The 18,559-nt window shown below is 35.2% G+C and overlaps 1 protein-coding gene and 1 pseudogene across 1 annotated transcript in view; both read right to left on the reverse strand.

Annotated features, from left to right (window-relative positions):
• Positions 1–18,559, reverse strand: part of DCBLD2 (discoidin, CUB and LCCL domain containing 2) — a 77,246-nt gene that overhangs the window by 56,477 nt on the left and 2,210 nt on the right. The window contains exon 2 of the mRNA XM_006916543.3: positions 5,990–6,217. Within this exon, the coding sequence (XP_006916605.1) occupies positions 5,990–6,217 (228 nt within the window). The remainder of the gene's footprint in view (positions 1–5,989; positions 6,218–18,559) is intronic.
• LOC102883669 lies at positions 8,555–10,277 on the reverse strand (annotated as a pseudogene).

An 18,559-nucleotide genomic window follows, 5' to 3' on the forward strand; every position in this document is an offset into this window, starting at 1 on the left:
TGTATAGTTTTAAACTTTGAGAAAGATGTTAATATTTCACAGAGTCAACAAAAGAAAAAGAAAATGAACAGAGAAAAATAACCTAAAATGGAATATGAACAGAAGTAAATGAACCAAACCTTATTACAAATGGATAACATAACTACATTGGAGAGCAGGAGGTGGAGGAGGAAAACTAGCCTAGGCAAGTTTGAACATGACATTTAAACTATGTTTCCTCAGGTTAAGACTAAACAAATATGAATTCTAGGTGGCAAGCTTCTTTGATTTCGAAGCATAGGTTAGCAATTCTGAAACTATTTTCTGCGTATCATAGCACTCGATGATAAATAAAATAAGTAACTGTTCTGTAGATAACAGGATCTAGTTATCTCGATGTCAGAGTGATTTCCAATATGAAAAGGGAAGGGACAGAATGAACCCTGTGATGCTGGATTAGGATTAAAGTTATCGGTATTAACTCATGCCTTCTAATAAATAGTAAATATAAAAGACATGTGTGTACCTGTATAAATAAGTATGTATATACATATACCTATTTACTAAATCTATCTGCTGAAAGAACATGGCAGCCCACTGGTTCTAAACTTAAAGATCAGATATTGATTCCTAATAATGTTTTCCACTTAAAAAGAACCAGGGTGCCTTGAAGAAATGACTGATTTCAGGGCTGGGGCAAGGCAAGTACAAGATAAATTGAGAACGTCCTGTGCCAGACCAGAAGGGAGTACTCAAAGAATGATGAGGACATCATAAAAGAACACAGGAGCTAGCTTGAAGAGGCTCCCACTGGAAATTTGGGACAATCTTAGCATCAAAACAATGGTAAGTAAAGGATTAAATACCATGGACTAACATAAGAATCTGTGAGTCCACACTGATATAAACAAATAAATGTGAGAAGAAAAAGCTCACCCTTTCAGTAGGAAAAAACTAATAAAAATAAAAGGAATGATGAAATTAGAAAATCACCACTTGACAATTATCATAACTGACTCGGACAAGAATCATTAATGGATGCTAAAACTAGTGGGTGCAAGTTTGATGAGTAACAGGGTATTTACATCATTTCAAAGAGTCTTCCCATAAGATATGTATTGATTATGAAGGGATAACATTGCTACAGTGTAGAAATCTGGGAGATATCACCTTAGCCAAGAGATCAACATTAATGTCACCAGTAATGGGACAAATAAACATTGTGTGCCTCCTGATACCATGCACTGAGCACATCACTTCTGGGGGCTTTCCTGCCAAAAGTCTGTAACCTGAAGCTAATCATGAGGAAACATCAGGCAAATCAAATTACAAATTTCCAACAAAATAACTGGCCCGTAAACTTCAAAAATGTCAACATCATGAACTACAAGGACAATAAGAAACTGTCCTCTCCTTCTATCTCCAAAGTAATGGAGACTAATAAGACGTGGCAACTGAATGCAATACATAATCTGAGAATTTATCTTCCTATAAAGGGCATTATTTGGACAATGGGAGAAATTAGAGTAAGGTATGTAGGTTAGTACTACATTAATATTAATTTCCTCTATTTTTAAAACTATTCTATGGTAAGTAAAGGGAATGTCCTAAACTTCTAGAGAATAAACACTTTTAGTATATAGGGGTATGTGACAACATGTCTGAAACTTACTGTCAAACAGTTTAGAAAACAATGTGTATGGTGTGTGGAAGGCAGATAAATATGGAGGAAATGGTAACATTTAGAAAATATGGATGAAAGGATATGCGTATTATTAATCCCATTCTTGCAATTTTTCTATTAAGTCTGAAATTATGTCAAAATAAGTAGCTAAAAGAAAAAAGTTAATGTATACTAAAAAGTTGCTAGTTTCAAAAGTCATATAGTAAGAGTAAGGAGTAATAGCTGGTATCTCCTATTCTATGAGGCTTTAGCCTAGTGGTTGAGACTGTGGACTTTGCTATTAGCTAGACCTCAGTTCAAGTCTCACCTCTCCCTACATGACTTAGGGCAAGTTGCTTCTCTGATCTTCTGTTTATCTGTTTTATGGAAATAATGTATAGGATTCTTGCAGAATACCATTGTCAAAAGCTTGTACTAAGAGACACCAATTCCAGAGACAGACTGTGTAGGTTTGAATCCCACTTACCAATTACTAGCTGTATGACCTTGGACGAGTTATTTAACCTCTCTGTGCCTCAATTTTCCCATCAGTAAATGGGGATGATGAAAGTATCTATCTCAAGGGTTTGTATGAAGACTAAATAAGTTAACTGATATAAGCGATTTACACAGTACCTGACACATACCCAGCAAGTACTGCATGCATGGTTATTTCCATTATTAGCCTAAGCCCCTACGGAATAAGAATTCAAAAAATCTTAGCAATCACTATCATTGTTAAGCATGTAATATCACCACTGCAGATTTTTAAAGAGGTTTGGTAGTAAAGAGAAAGAAAATTGATTTTTTTCCTAGAATAGGCAGAAGACCTAGCATGTTACCTAGATAAGATAAACAATACAGAAAGAAAAACTGAAAATGTGAGAGACACAGAATCATTTATGAAATAAGGACCTCAATTTTCCTTTTTGTAAATGTCATCTAAGGATTTAACAGCATAACTTTAAAAGTTACTTTAAATGAAACTGTAAGATACTATATACATATATATATCTTTAAATATAAAAATCTGAATACAGAGACACAAAAACTTTTATATTTCTTCTGTAAAATGCAGTTTCCTTTAGTACTTACTAGGCTTTAAGATATTTAGCTTCTTTTTCAGTGATCCACCTACAATCTTCCTTTGCCCCCCAAAAGTTCATTTAAAATGAAATTTTAAGCAAAATACATGAATATACAGAGTAAGGAAAGGTTACAAACAAGCAAAGCCTTTTCTTTTTAATATTTTTAAATTTCACCTTTGGACTAATTATCAACAATATCCACAGGAAAATAATGCTAGTAGATGTCTAATGGACCAATATGAAAATATGTCTAAATATTAAGAAAAAACATGTTGCACAGTAGTTTGAAAATATGTATTTGTATATGTATAGAAAAAGTTAAGATTAAAGGTGAATAAATTTTTTTACTTCAATTTCCATCTTTACAGAGCAACTGCTATGTCTCAGACACCCAAAATTAAAGAAAAATCAAAAAGGAAAAGTAAAATTGAAGGCACAATGGAATATTCTCATTTCAATCTGCCTAAAAAAAGGGACATAATTCAGATCTAGAGAGCCAATCTTAACTCATTAAACATGTCCTGTCTGTCAGTGAAATGAGTACCACTACACTGAGTTAATTTCACAAAGATGTATAGAAAGTTCAGCAATTTATAATGTAGTTACATAAAATCATAATAAATTCATTTATTTAAATAATTTTACACATTATTACCCTAAGAGAACAGAAAATAACTGTCCAACTACCAAGTAAACTATAAGGGCCTTATCAGTTAAAACACATTCTAATGAATTTGATTTAAAAAAAATGATTCCTTGAGAAACCATTTTTTTTCTTTTCTTGAAAATTCCATATCATTTTCAAGAAAAAAAATCCCTAGTAAAATCAACAGTTATAGACAAAAAAAAAAAAAACCCCACAAAAATCTAAGCTTAATACCAAAATAGTTAACTATTTTTATAGGGAAATGTAGCTCACTGGGCCCTCATTTTGGAAGGTGCACTGAGAAAGATGTCACGGAAAAGAGGGAAAAGAGGATTCGTTACCATTATCACCAGAATCTTGACGCCTGCAATGTATTTGTTTCTATCCTGTAATTTCTCTGCAAATCTACCTTAACCAGAACATTAAACAACTATTCCTGAATGATCTTCATTTCTCTGTGATGTCAAGATAGTTACCTTTCCAGCACTAACCACAGACTGATACCCAAGTGGAGGACCATGGGTATATGGTAGATGGTAATGGGGGAGCCAAGCTAAAATCCAACAGGAACCATCAGTCTTCTTGACTTTTCTGCTGCTTTCCACTCACCAAGGTGAAGAAAGAATAAGGAAAAACAAAAACAATGGAAATAAGGAAAAGCTGAGGTTTACTGTATACGTACTATACCCCTACTACTGCAAAATATCATTTCGTTTAATCTTCCTGCAGTATAGATGATGACTTTGAAGTCTGGGCAGGGCCAATGACTTGGAGAAAGGACTCTCAGCAAGTAAGTCCTGGAGCTGTGATGAGAATCCAGTGAGCAATTTAAAACCTGTGCTCAAATTTTTCTATGTCACTCAACCTCTCTGGCAACAGACTATGTCTAAAAAATTAGATCTTAAAAAGATTATAACATTACCCCAGCAAAAAACAGTCACTCTCAACTAGCACTGAATGTCAATTCCTCTTAGAATTTGTCTATCTTAAAATGTCTTCTTGCATTTAGTTAGCTTGAATCAAGATCCAAACAAGGTCCCACTTCACTTGTGGAAGATGTATCTCTTAATGTACGACAGTTTTCTTTACTTCCTCCCCTTTCTTATTTTAAAATGTCATTTATAAAAAGGCATACCTTGGAGATATTGCAGGTTCGGTTCCACCACTGCAATAAAGCGCGTATCACACCAAAGTGAGTTGTAATCTTTTTGCTGGTGGAGAGTCTTGCCTTTATTTTGTAAAAAATGCAACATTTGTGAAGTACAGTAAAATGAGGTATGCCTGTATAGTCTACGGTAGATATAACATGTTTCTCTAGCTCCTTTATTTCCTGTAAACTTCTAAGGGCTTGGTCAGATTGTGGTTTACTTTTCTTCATTGTTGCTATAAGACTGCTCAGGTGGTACTGTTTACTCCCTACTGCATCACCTCAGGAGACATTTAATATAAACTTGTCTTATATTAGTGTCATAGTGTTTTCTAGATCCTTAGGTAATCTGAGTTCCTAAAAGCTTATCCAAGACCTATATTGACAGCAATGTGCATGTAATCAAGCTACCAAGTTAATCAAGAGTTGACTGAGAGACAACAGAGGTTATCAATCAGCAGCCAGGGAAGCAGGCCAGGAATTTTACCTCCCGTAGATAAGGAGCCAAAAAATAGAGATGAAGGATTTGACCAGAGATGGAGAGGAGGCCAGAGAGTAAACATGATGCTTGAAGAACAAGATACTGGGTTCCAATTACAGTCCTAAAAGACATTTTATACACTGTACCAATAAATGTTTCAAATAAATGCACAGAGAATTCAAGAGTTTTTTATGATGTTAGTTCACCAAAACAGCCTTACAAATTTTTCCACCTTTCTTGATTAAAAGTACTGATCTTTAAGCCAAAGGTTCTCAACTTGACTACAAGGTATATTATACTGGGAAGCATTTGGAATACTGAGGTGTGGGTCCCAATGGGTCTAAAATCGGGACCAGGTGAATAGCATTATTGAGAAGTCTTTCCAGGTAACTTTAATACGCAGCCATAATTGAGAACCACTGCTCTTAGCTAAGAACAACAATAGCAGCTAATATTTACAAAGCATTTATTATGTGTCAGGTACTGTTCTAAGCACTTTACATGTACTAGTTCATTTCCTATTTTAAAGTGAGAAAACAGAGAAGTCAGGTAACTTGCCCAAGGTCACATAATAAGCTAACAGCAGAGTAAGAATTTAATACCAGGAAGTCTGGATTCAAAACCCACACCGTTAATCCCCATGATATACTGTCTCCTAAACATGAATTATATTTGTTTTCTTCAACTGCAAATAAAATGATCAAAGAAAAACAACAAAAAAAATGAAATAACTTCTTTCTTCTTAGAAGTCGTAGAGTGGCATTTTGTTGCAAAGGTACCAAATGCAGGCTTATTAGAAAAGTAAATAGACTGGCAAGAACCTTCTCTTCCCGAAAGAAGATTCAAATTTTAGATTTTTACGTTTTCAATAATTTGCCAACCTACACAACGTAGTTATACAAAGTTAAGTACCAAAAATTGCTTTAGTTTTAAAACTCAGGGCAATGATGTATTACATGTACTTTTTTACAAGAAAATTTCCTACCTATTTCAGTTCTGCTAACTCCAATTCCATTATAAATTCTCAAGTAGTTAAAATGGCATGAATCAGAATCTTCGATGTCAAAGTCACCAAATTTGATGCGCAATCTCTCTCCCATCTTTACCCGGATCTCCCATTCGCAAACGGTGCTGTTGGGATAGGTCTGTGGGTAGTTTATGGACGTAAGAGTTCCACTTTCAGGGCCTAGTACGGTGTGTCCACATCCATCACCTATAAAAAAAAAAAGTTAAAAAGAACAACAAATTATTCTTACATCTTTAACTTATACTATAAATAATTAGGATTTTTTGTGAAGATTTTAAAATATGTATGATTCTAGATATTTTATATCGCCAATACTCTTCCTTACACAAGATAAAACAGATGACAGTTCTTAGTACATCTATGCACAGGAGCCAAGTGAAGCGAAGTTAGGTTAAAATAATCAATGATTATCTTTACCAATTTGTGAGTTCAAAGAATCTTGCGATCTGAATTAGATTAAAAGTAAACATAACTTGGCAATAAATACAGATAATTCCAATGTTTAAGAGTAGCAATTCATAGTAACTGCTTTAAAGTAAATGTAAACTATAAAAACAAAAGTATGTGATAAGCTTCATCCATTTATTTACAAATATCTTGAACCTCTTTAAAATCTGAGAAATTGAATTTCTAAAAACAATATAAAGACTATACAATTATTAACCACATTACACACTGCAAGGCACTCCTTTTCGAAGGTATTAAAACAATATTTAATAAAGTTTAATTTTCTATTCTACTGAAATTTTACTATTGGGTAATCTCTCTCCAAGAGTCTCATTTTTCCCTATAGAATGAGAAAAATGTAATAGTTTAACGGCTTATTAAAGATTAGGAAAAATAACCTTCGAATCTTGGTAGCAGCATTATTTGCTTCAGAAATTTCTTCAGCAACTGGATATGGAAACCCAGGTAACTTAACAAATCGTTTATATTTGCACCCTTCTCTTTATTATAAAATGTTATTTTACTGAGCAGGAGGCATGTTATATTGATAAAGAAGTTTCAGCTGCTGCTTCAACTGTACCATTTAGCGTTCCTTAATGATGGATTTCAAAAAAATCTCTAATAGAGAGATGAATTCATCCTTTTAAAATGATAGTGTTTTCTCCTTCAAAAGAGCTATTTATAATCACTTTTTGGAACAGTTCAGTACTTACACAAAAAAACTATATTGAAAATGACACTGCTGGGTTTTAACCTTATGATGGATACAGATGTCTGTAATAGAATTTTCTATTATCTTGATTTATTATCTTTAAGAACAATGTAGTGCTGATATCGTATTAGAACAGATGAAAGCTTTAAAGGTCTATAAATAAGAACTTAATGTAGTAGCTAGCAAGTAGTAGTTGGAGAATAAATGTTACTAATGCGATGAATAAGGAAACTGTACATTAACTTATGAAAAAATAATTTCAAACTAGTCTCAAAACTAACTTTAATGAAGGAACAACGCTGTACCTAGATTCTGATAATACTTCATATCCTTTGTTGATAAAGAAATGAAATTTTATTCTCAAATCCATACTTAGTATTGTTACTTAATCTATTTTTAAAGGTTAGTACTAGTAATCTGGCTTCCTAAACAAATGTCATATAAAGCTTAGTTTTTAAGCAACATTAAACTACCTATCTTCTACACCTGCTTTTATCTCCCATATAAGAATAAGCATAGCTGCTCAATAACATAATATATACACATACTATAAAAAAAATGTAAATTCTTGTTATATACCCGTTGATCTTTTGCAAATATAAAACTTAGAATGGAATAAGACTCAGAGGCAAAAAAACCACCACATATTTTCCCTGAAACTACCATGAAAATACCTTGAATATCTCTGGTGTATCTCATCTAAATTGAAAACACAGAGATATAAAAACCTCCACTGTGAAAATAAGTGAATTCTAATTAAATAACATTTGAACAATCATTAACATTTTTCTTTAGAGAAAAAACAACTATTCTGAGACAGAGTTTCTAACATTATGAAACTAGCCTGAAATGTTCTCTTGCTATTGAAAAGATAAAAACCTGCTTTCTGGAAGTGTTTCAATCTTTTAAAAGCAGCCACTGAATAAATGAAATAACTCAAAGTATAAATGTATTTTCTTTAGTAAATAGAAAGTAAGGCAGATTTTTAAGTGACTGATGTGTTGATAGATTTCAAGAAGCCAAAGATTTCCTAATAACAGCTGAATTCATTACTCGGTAATGGCAGATTGTTGTGTTTAATGCATTCCTCTACTATTTTACTTAACATTGTGATTTTAAAATGAACTTTACAGAAGGAGTGCAAGTAGAGTGTTAGGAGTAATTTTTAGATGTCTTTATGTTTATATCTTTGTTAGTGTCAATATATACACAAAATGTTCCTTGTCCTTTCCTCCATAAAGCATAATTTCTACAAAAGTTAATGCAATAATTCTATCTGATGAAAAACAAGACTTTTGTGTGCATGATGATGAAAAAAACAATTAAAATGGAGCTGTCTTTTTCCAGCATCTTGTGTAGGGGGAGGGCACGAACAGTCCACAAGTAATGTGCCAAGAATGTTCTAAAATATGTGATGGAGTTCAGAGCTTCCTCCTCTTGAAAACAAGATACGCACCAGAAACCAAAATTAAAAGAAAGTCTCAAATCTACTGCAATGAACAAGTTTGAATGTTTCATCTTTCAAAGGCTATCTGATAAGTTTAACCTGACTAGATAAATTGCTTAGTTGGTCTGGCCAAATGCCTACTGCTGTGAAGTATATATTTAGAATATTCCAGTTTGAAAAGGGAAGTTGGGCGTATACATACTAACTAGGCCGGCAGTTTTTGAATGTTTTCCTGATATTGCAAAGAAATACATTTTACGCTGTAACCCTATACACTCTTGCACGTATATTCCTAATTCACTAAAGGGTCCCCCTCTGCAGTCTCGAAAACACTGTACTAGGGATCCAAAGGATATAATGTTGAATTCTCAAAGAAAGACCCTGTCCTCACTTTTACTCCCAAATTAGAAAATGTGCCCCCAGTTTATTTTTACAGTTCTTTAAAGTCTACTCTACAACAAAACACTTAAAATATAACAAAATATTTTAAAGTAAAACTAAAATCCAGACAGTACTCTTTATCAACAAAGCACCTAATACTCTTGGAGCGATGGTTCTAACTGGGGGGAAGGTCCCCACAGAAGTGATTTTATCTCCCATATGAAAATGTCTGGAGACATTTTTGGCTGTTACACTGGAGGGGATGGGTGCTACTAGCATCTAGTGAGTAGAGGCCAGGAATGCTGCTAAAATATCTTGCAATGTACAGGACAGCTCCTCCCCCGCCGCCAGAAAAAAAGACTGATCCATCCTAAATGTCAACAGTGCTGAAGCTGAGAAGCACAAAGGGCAGGCAATTTCAGACAGATCTGGGTTAGCTCTTGGCTGAGGTTCATCTGGCCCAAAAGGTGACTGTTTTGCTCGTTGTGGGTACAACCCAAGGAATAGTTGACCCTCAAAGGTCAACAGTTATACTAAAGAGTTTTATGTTCCCACTTCCCAATTGTTTTTCTTTTCAACATCCCGTTCTGCTGCTTCTTTGCCAAGAATCCTGGCATTGGCACAGGCCATGCAAAGACTGGCAGATGCCTTGAAGTTCTCTTCCTCTGTGATAACCATGGCTTTCTCCTTCTTGTAGCATTCTGTATGGGCATGACTGGTCCTGTCAGCTGGGTAGCCAATTTGAGTTCTTTAGCAGAGCTGTCTCCCTTCTTGGGGACCGAGGGCTTCCTGGGGAAAAGGATGAGCTTGGAGTGGTATGCAGTGCTCCTTCATGCGCTGCATGTTAGCCTGCAGGGACTCGGTGGACTTGTTCCGCCTCCTCGGATCCACTGAGATCCCAATGGTCTGGGCCACCTTCTCGTGGATGCTGGCCACCCTTAATGCCTCCAAGCTGAAGCCCCTGCCAGCTCACACTTTGATGTGGTACCTCTCTGTGGGGTATCTCTCTAAGGATCGGATGAGTCCGGGTGTGGGACGATGTGGAGCGCTTTGGCTTGCTGGGCCTTGCGTCTGCAGATCTTCCATGCCGGCTGCTTAAACCACATGGCCACACACCACTGCCAGCCCTTGTGGAAGTGGGGCTTCAGGATCATGCCACTTTGGCTGGGTGTCATGCCTGCTCCCTACGTACCTCCTCTGAGGGAGAACAGCCACCAGAAAGGCCAACTTCAAAATTTTTAAAACAAGTAAATAGAATGCTTTATTTTTCAAGTTAAAGGGAAAAAATCCTTTTTATTAGTTTACAGCCCTCCAATAATTTGTTTTTTGGGTCCAGAGCTCTTAGTGTTAGGGGGAAAAGGGTACAAATAGGGTCAGGAGTAATGGTACCCAATTTTTCTTAGATTTGTATATTGGAAACAATGATCTGTGGCTAGCCTATATTGCCTACTATTCTACTCAATTTCATAAGGCAGAATTGACAAAAAGAGCACAACTATGACTGGAAATATAACTTTCAAAATGAGTATCACAGGAGCAATCCAAATATTCTCATCAACAATGCCAACATCACCAACTCTTTCTCTAACTCTGTCATCACCACCATCAGTCAACTTCTCTTTCTGCTCCTCCCCTAGACTATAACTGACCATAAAGGGTAGAAGCCTGATAATGTAATTTTCGAATTTTATTTCAGTGGAGAAAAAATACTGGAATTTGATCTCACTGCTCCTTTGGCTGCAGATATATCTGGGGAATTACTCATAAAACATGCATTCATTTCCTCTGAAGAGTGTAAGGTCAGATGTGTTAAGCTAGATACAAATTTTGATATTGTTCCAGGAAAATAACTGAATTTTTTTTACTATTTGTCCTTAGAGAAAACAGAAAGAACATTAAACATATTTAAATAACAATGAATTAACACAAGGAACACATGCTTACCTTAGGCTGCTGTAAACTTCAAATCAAGTGGGGTTTTTTTTTTTTTTGATAAAATTTGTGATACTGATTTCAATTGACCCTCCAGCCACCCCCCGTATTTTAGTCACATTACTAAATAATATAAATTATCTTAATTGTTAAATTACATTAATATGAACACTGTGCAACTTTAAAAAATACTTTCTTTAACAAGAGCAAACAAATGCAGGAAGTTTGCAGAAATATGCCAATACTGTAGAACAATATAACTTTCATTACGGTTATTATAAACTATGAAAGGTTTTTACTTTTCCAGTGCACTTTCAAGGATTATCACTGAACTAGTGAGTCCGACTATACTTCCTCTAATTGTGACTTCTGTCATATCTTATAATACATGTGTGATATCTTATAATCATCTAAAAAAAAGGCATTTAGAGAGTAGAAAAGTGTTCAAAAGAATAACCTGTGAGTCTTAATCCTAGGTTCATTTGGCTACAATATTTTAAATGTATTATTTAGCACTGAATTTTTAAACCAGAAGCACTATATCAGTCCTATTACTGTAAAATTTTAAAAGTTGCATCACTACAAATCTTACGTAGTTCGAAGTACTACTTTTAATTTCACTCATTTTAAAAAAAATACTGCATAAGAAGGATATTCATTTAGAGCCTAAAAGAGGGTCACTGGATATTTTTAGGGGAAAAAAAAAAATAGCTCTCAGCTTCATTCTTTTTTAAGTCCAAATTTATCTCTGCATGTGTGATAATTTACAAAACTGAATTACATGAAGGAATGTGAGATGTATAAGTCCTCTTCAACCTCCACTAAGCACATACTCAGATTATAAGGTTAAGCAAATGGGCTCTAGCATCATACAATGAATTTAAAGGTCCTACCTACCACTCACTGTGACCTTAAGAAGGTTATGATTGCTAAACCGCAGTTTTTAAAAATGGGGATACTAACAACTCAAACTACATAGGCTAAGAATTAAATGAGATACTGTATGAAAAGACCTAACATGGAGGGCCTAACCCACAATAATGTGCTCAATAAATGTCTGAGGGTACTATTATGGTCATAAAAGACCAGAAAGGCTTTTGCCCATATGTAGATCTTGTGCATCTGGCCACGATCTAACTAAAGAAAAAGAAAAATGACCTGTTAGTTTAGAAAATTTATAGCCACTTTAAAGCTTCAAGTGTGTCTTGTGAAAAGTATAAATCCATGCGAAAGAAATTCTTACTAATCTGCCCAGTGACCTCTACTTCACTTCAGTTACTCTCAAGACCATAACCTGGACTTTGTTTTCGCCATTACTGGAGACTGCTTCCACCTCTGAAATCTCAACAATTTTAAACATCTTACTCTCCTGGTCAGTCTCCTGACTTTTAAGCTCTTATACCCACGGCATACCTTCTGTGAACTTGATTTCTTTCTTTTCTCCCCATCTACTAATTTTGTCCTGGCCTAATTTCTTTCATTACTCAGCCTGGACTTCATGTCCAGTGTGTCAACTACACTTAACTCTGGTATCTTCATTTCCTAGCCACTGTGTCATCCTTGGGTATCTGCCTGGCAAACCTTCGGCCCTGGGACAAATGATCTCTCTTTGCCAAAAAACTGAGTATTACTGGAAAAAAAAAAAATCACAAAACCCAGGGGATATATGTCATTAGAACAGCAGACCCCAACCTTTTTGACACCAGGGACCAGTGCTATAAGTATCTAATGCCTGATGATCTGAGGTGGAACTGAGATAGTGATGCTAGCATGGTGGAGCGACTGCAAGGTGAAGCTTCACTTGCCTGCCACTCACCCTGCTGTGCGGCCCGGTTCCTAACAGGCCACAGACAGGTAGCGGTCCACGGCCCAGGGGTTGGGGACCCCTGCATTAGAGAATGCTATTTACCTTTCTTTTTTTTAACCTAAGTTCCAGATAACTTTTTTTGACATATTTATAAGAACTATGGAAATGGGGGCCTGGGAATCTTTATTTTAATTAGCCCTTAGGTGTTTCTAGAAGGAAAGATGAGGCAGGAGGCAAAGTTACACTGCGCAGGGACGAGGAGCAGAGCAGGAGTTAAGCTTTGTGAAGTGGGATAATCACAATGCTGCTGCTGAGGAGTAATTCCCATTTGAGATTTGATCAGTAGTCCTCATCTGTGAGCTCTAATCACAATGGCCACATGACTTTCTCCAGTCATCTTGAGCTATCCAGAACCAAATAAAGTAGACAGTAGACAGTGGGGACTGGTATGTGAGCCCAAGTGTGGGATCTGTTGAAGACCGGGGGGACAGCATCATTGAGATGATGGACTTGGGTGCCTGGGCTGAGTAAGAGACAAGTGAACTTGAAGATGGACTAATGGACTGGGTGAAGGTGGAGGAACTTAAGGCTGATGCCAGGCCTAGTATCTCAGGTACACACTCCACAGTCTGCCCCTCAACAGAAAGTCCTTCACGATAATGTTACCACTGACCTTTCCAGTCTTGTTTCTCATTATTTTCCTATGACACTAGATTACTGAAGGTACCTGAGCGTTCTCCAGGAATCTCAGATGGTGATTAAGAAGGAGGCAAGTAATTACTAGAACCAAAACTAGGGGGGTTTTATAATGGTGGAGGTAGCCATTCAAATGAAACTTTGAAAGAGAGAGCAAAGGAGTACATTCAACTTGCTGACATTGATTTAGGCTGTTAACTGTCTTTAAAAGACGATCTATCTGACAGGTGGGCACAGCAGTATTTTCTAAGAAGTAGTCATGGCTATGTTCAGAGTTCCAGATGGAGGAGGACTCCTCTCCTCAAGCGGGGTGGGCAGCGAAGGGGTCCAACTCCTGGGAAGAGGGTGGCTGGGAAACACTGAGCGTAGTGGTAGGATCTGAGCAGGTAGGTTCCAGAAAGGGCCCTATCACCATGGGACTGAGAAGCCCAGGCTCTTGAACTACCTGCCAACTGTGGATGGTGATGTGAAGGACATGCAGGTGCCCTGTGACTAACACCAAAGAATGTGCTTGGGGCCAGAGAGTCACTCAATTCACATTTTTTGAATGACAGACATGATGCTAAAGCATCAGAAATAAGGAAATAAATAAAACTCTCTGCCAGTAACAAATATTTAAAATATAGTATGATTAATGGATGAAGAGACATAATGAAAAGTACTATCCGGAGATGAGTGTGGGGTGATGGTTAGAAAACTCTTCACAGAGGGGATGAAACCCAAGAGGAGTTTTGAAAGACAATTAGGAGTTTAGCAAGCAGACATTTCAAGTTGAGAAACGTCATATGTAAAGAGATCAATTCAGGGAATGAGTCAAAAAAGCATAAAATGATACTTTAAAAGAATAAGTTACTGCTGAATTGTATACCTGAAACTTACTGGATTTCGTTAACCAATGTCACCATAATAAAAATAAAAAATAAAATAGGGAAAAAAACTAAATTATCGTTGAATAATTTTTTTTTTTAATTAAAATAAAAAGTAGCTCAGTCTTACAATGGAACTATTAAGCATGAGGGCCACTGAGATGAGAATAAGTCAGAGAGGAAGGGAGGGACCAGACTGTGAAAAAATTACATATATAATATGTGAAGGAGTTTGGATTGTATCTTATAGGAGAAAAGGGGCTGCTGGCCACACTGTAGTAGTAATTTAGTTCCAAGAAGGCAGTACCTCAGTGCATAGAACCATGGCCCACAAATATTTGCCCAATGACTGGGCAGAGGTGCAAGGCATGGGGCTCAAGGAGAAAGCAGTGGTCCAGGACCAGAGGCTGTCTAGTCATTCCAATAGGGTAGGTTTTTATACTCCCATGCTTTCTTACCTCCTTGCTGTTCTGATCTTGTGAGATCTTTACTCTTCAAATGTCTGCCGTCACTGTGGACTAGAAATCTAACAATCCTTTAAAGCTTACCCACTTAAAGCCACTTTATCAGCAAGGCTTTTCTTACTTCCCTCAGTGTCGTAACCAGCACTTTGCAATCTGCCTTGGTTATATTTACATATAGTCCAACTTGGAGATTATTTCCCAAACTATAGGTTCTCTGAAAACAATGACAATGTTTTACTCTTCTCTGAATATCCCTGGACTGTAATGACATATGCTTGGAGCTCATAACTGATACTCCTTCATGCTGATAGTTCTTAATGAGAATGATAAAGAATACCAGCATCCTCTCCTTGATCCCAAGCAATTCCATTTGGACCGCAAACTTGCAGGCATCCTACTCAACAAAAACCTTGCAGGGAACTCTGAGTCCGCTCTCCTTAGAAAGCAGCTGAGGGAGCTTGCACCTTGAGGTCTTTTCCACAATTAAAGTAGCTAATTAAAGTTTTTCTTCAAACTACACACTCTTCAGAGTGCAGACTGATCTAGTAGATGATGTTTTAGCAGGCTTTTAAGACCACCTCATTATCCCATCTGCTTCACAGACACAGGAACTAATTAAGTACTACTTTATTTGAATATCTATACATATTTTCTGTCCTCATAGACTATATTGATTTAATACACATAATCTGGAAAATCAGCATGATGTATGTTTCTAAGCTAGTATTTTGAACCGAAATACAGCAGGTCCTCAAATAATGTCTTTCATTCAATATCATTTTGTTATAACATCGGAGATTCCATAAGAACTTAATACTTGTTTATATCAAGGAGCCTGCAGTAAACTGGGTTTAATTATATGTCGTGGAACCTATCAACGTCTTTGAGGACTTACTGTACTTTCTCAAAGGTCTATTGTGAATGAAAAATTTAATCCAATGGAATAAAGAAAATAAATGTAATGTCGGTTCTGAACAATATAGTAATTACTTCATAAATAATGAACGACTTATAGGAAATTTTTATATTTGAAATTTTCATCTTGTATTTTAAATGTATGCTTATGTGTCAGCCTGTAAATTAATTTTAACATGATATGTCTATAGAACATAACACAAGAGTATTAAAACTACTACCATGGAAGATTATGTAGGTGTGTGAATATGGAAGAAAAAGGGACATAAAAACTATAGGTTGATAGATTAGGGGATACAACTGTGGATAATTATCATTTAATATTTTGTTTGAGTAACGATCATTGTTATCTATACAATATTAAAAAAAAATAAAGTGCTAAGGCCATAAGTTGTTCTAAAATATACTGAATTCATGAGCCACACAAGAAAAATTGTCAAGATGTCTCACTTCATACTTCAATAATCACATTTAGCAAATATCACTAGCTCTATAAAGCCTCTCCTAATCCTAATTTTATGTCATCATTCCACATCCTTCCAACTAATGAGGAAGTGGAAACAGAAACTATTTGCATGCATTCAATTAACGCCCAATGTTACCACCTATATTTTCACATTCCCAGTTCATTTTATTAAGCGTATTCCTAAATTTAACATCTACCTTTACATGCATCTAGCCTATCCCTATCATAGTGTAATCTCATTACTTCTTTCTAAAAATTAATTAATTTGTCATTTTAATTCCAGTACTGGTACTTTCACTTATATGAATTTCACTCTTTTAAGGGTTTTTTTTTTTTTTATGTTCATCTTCTAGAATGAAGCTCAGATGTTTAACAAATATAATTAACTATCTCCAAAGGGAAATATTTCCTCTTTGCTTATAACATTATGAAACTACCTAAAAATCATTAACCTGTAATTTTACAGTTAATTTTTCCTTTATAAGTTTTAAAAATATGGATTTTAATCCAATCACTAATGTGTATGAAACATGTGCTATAACTTCCATTGTGCAAAATTAATCAGAACTATAGCAGAAAAAGGATGCTTTGATTTTTGCCACTAAACGAAACTACATGAGTCCTGATGTTTTATCACACCAAGAAAGACAATAGAAAATTCTAAACTATCCTGTTAATACTAGAATTACACATGTCTTCTGCAAAGAGAGGTGTACTTTTCAATTCTGACAATTCACAAATACTGTTCAAGAAATTTCCCTGCATCACTAGCAAATAAAGGCAAATAAAGGCAAATAAAGGAATATAATTTTTTTCTACACACATTAGTTCCAAATATTGTAAAACTTAATTCTTTTACAAAAGAACCTGATTTGTTTCACAGGTTCATTAAATTAGCAAACAAAAGAATCCCATCTTCATATTAATAGTCATAAATAAGTTAGTCTTAAAGAATTTTAAAATTCACTCCACATTCAAATATATTCTAACCCTGAAGGCAGACAAGGCCTCTGTGATACAAATGAGGAAGCTGAGCTTCTGAGATGAGGTGACACCAATTCCTACAATCATAATGTAAACTGGAGATAAAAATTCATTTATAGGAGACCCTAAACTTCCTATTAAGCAAATTTATTACAGTAGCTAAAATGCAATCAGCATAAGTTTCATCAATTTAACTGTTTCTTAGAAAGACATACATTTTACAGCAAAGAGTTTTCAATATAAAGATTTTGAAGATAAACTTAATATCAAATTTACAACTAAAAAATACAAATATAAGCTATATCTAAAACGCCATGATAGTAAAACGGATGTGAATAAACAGAATCTATATATTAATGATAGGAAATTGGTTAAAATACATCTCTGCTGTGTAAGGTTGATAAGTTTTCAGACCAATGTTAAATTTTATTCTGAGCCAAATAAAAAATCACTTTTTCAGCAGAAAACATGCTGAAGAATAGCTATGTATGGCATTAACTGGAATGAGGGTAATATCTCCTACTATTTCAAAATGATGTTTGAAAGAGTAAAAAAAAATCTGAAGCACCATTCTACCTCAACATACATGCATTTCTACCTCGGCTGTCTGAGAAAAAATAAAATCTACCACAAAACATTTTTGCACAGCTTATTTTTTACTCTGACTATATGCAAACTGCAGAAAATTTGGAAAAGTGTAAATAAGAAATTACCCACAACTCTACCAGCAAAAGACAGCTGGTATCATTTTATTATTTCCTTCCAGTCTTTTTCCTTCTACTTAAGTGAAAACTCCAGTTTTTAACTTAAAATTACAACATGTAGATATTCCCATTATTAAAAATTCTGTTGCTGTTTTAAAGCACTCCTTCTCATTTTGAAATTACACTTCTTTTCAGGTTATGCAAGGGAACACTAGTGGACCCTGATGCACATCTGTTAGATGAGGAAGACTGGTTTAAAAGCAATTCTACTACAGACTACACCAGGGTTCTTTGAGTAAGAAAATACAATTTTAAAAACCAGGGAGTTCAAATCCAACACAATTCCTGAGTTTTCAGGCGATATATATCTAACTGGTCCTTACTTTATCAGATAATTTAGTAAGCTCAAGATTAACGATGATAATCAGTTACAGCTATACTATGCTTTCCCCTTTGCAAAACTCTTGTGTACTATCATTTCATTTTCATTAAGTTATGGAACAGTTATGTATTCTTGTATCACCAATATAGGAAAAGTGAGGCATGAAGAAATTAAACGACTTAACAACATTTACACAATGAACTTAGAACTAGAAATTAGGTCTTTTAAATTACCAACATCATTTCTATTTGTGTTAATCTACACTGGTGTTTATATGACACTGTGAAAGAGAAACATATTTGTTAAAATGCTCTGGTAAAACTGA

Source organism: Pteropus alecto, unplaced genomic scaffold, assembly GCF_000325575.1.
Source record: "Pteropus alecto unplaced genomic scaffold, ASM32557v1 scaffold164, whole genome shotgun sequence".
NCBI classification, from domain to species: Eukaryota; Metazoa; Chordata; class Mammalia; order Chiroptera; family Pteropodidae; genus Pteropus; species Pteropus alecto.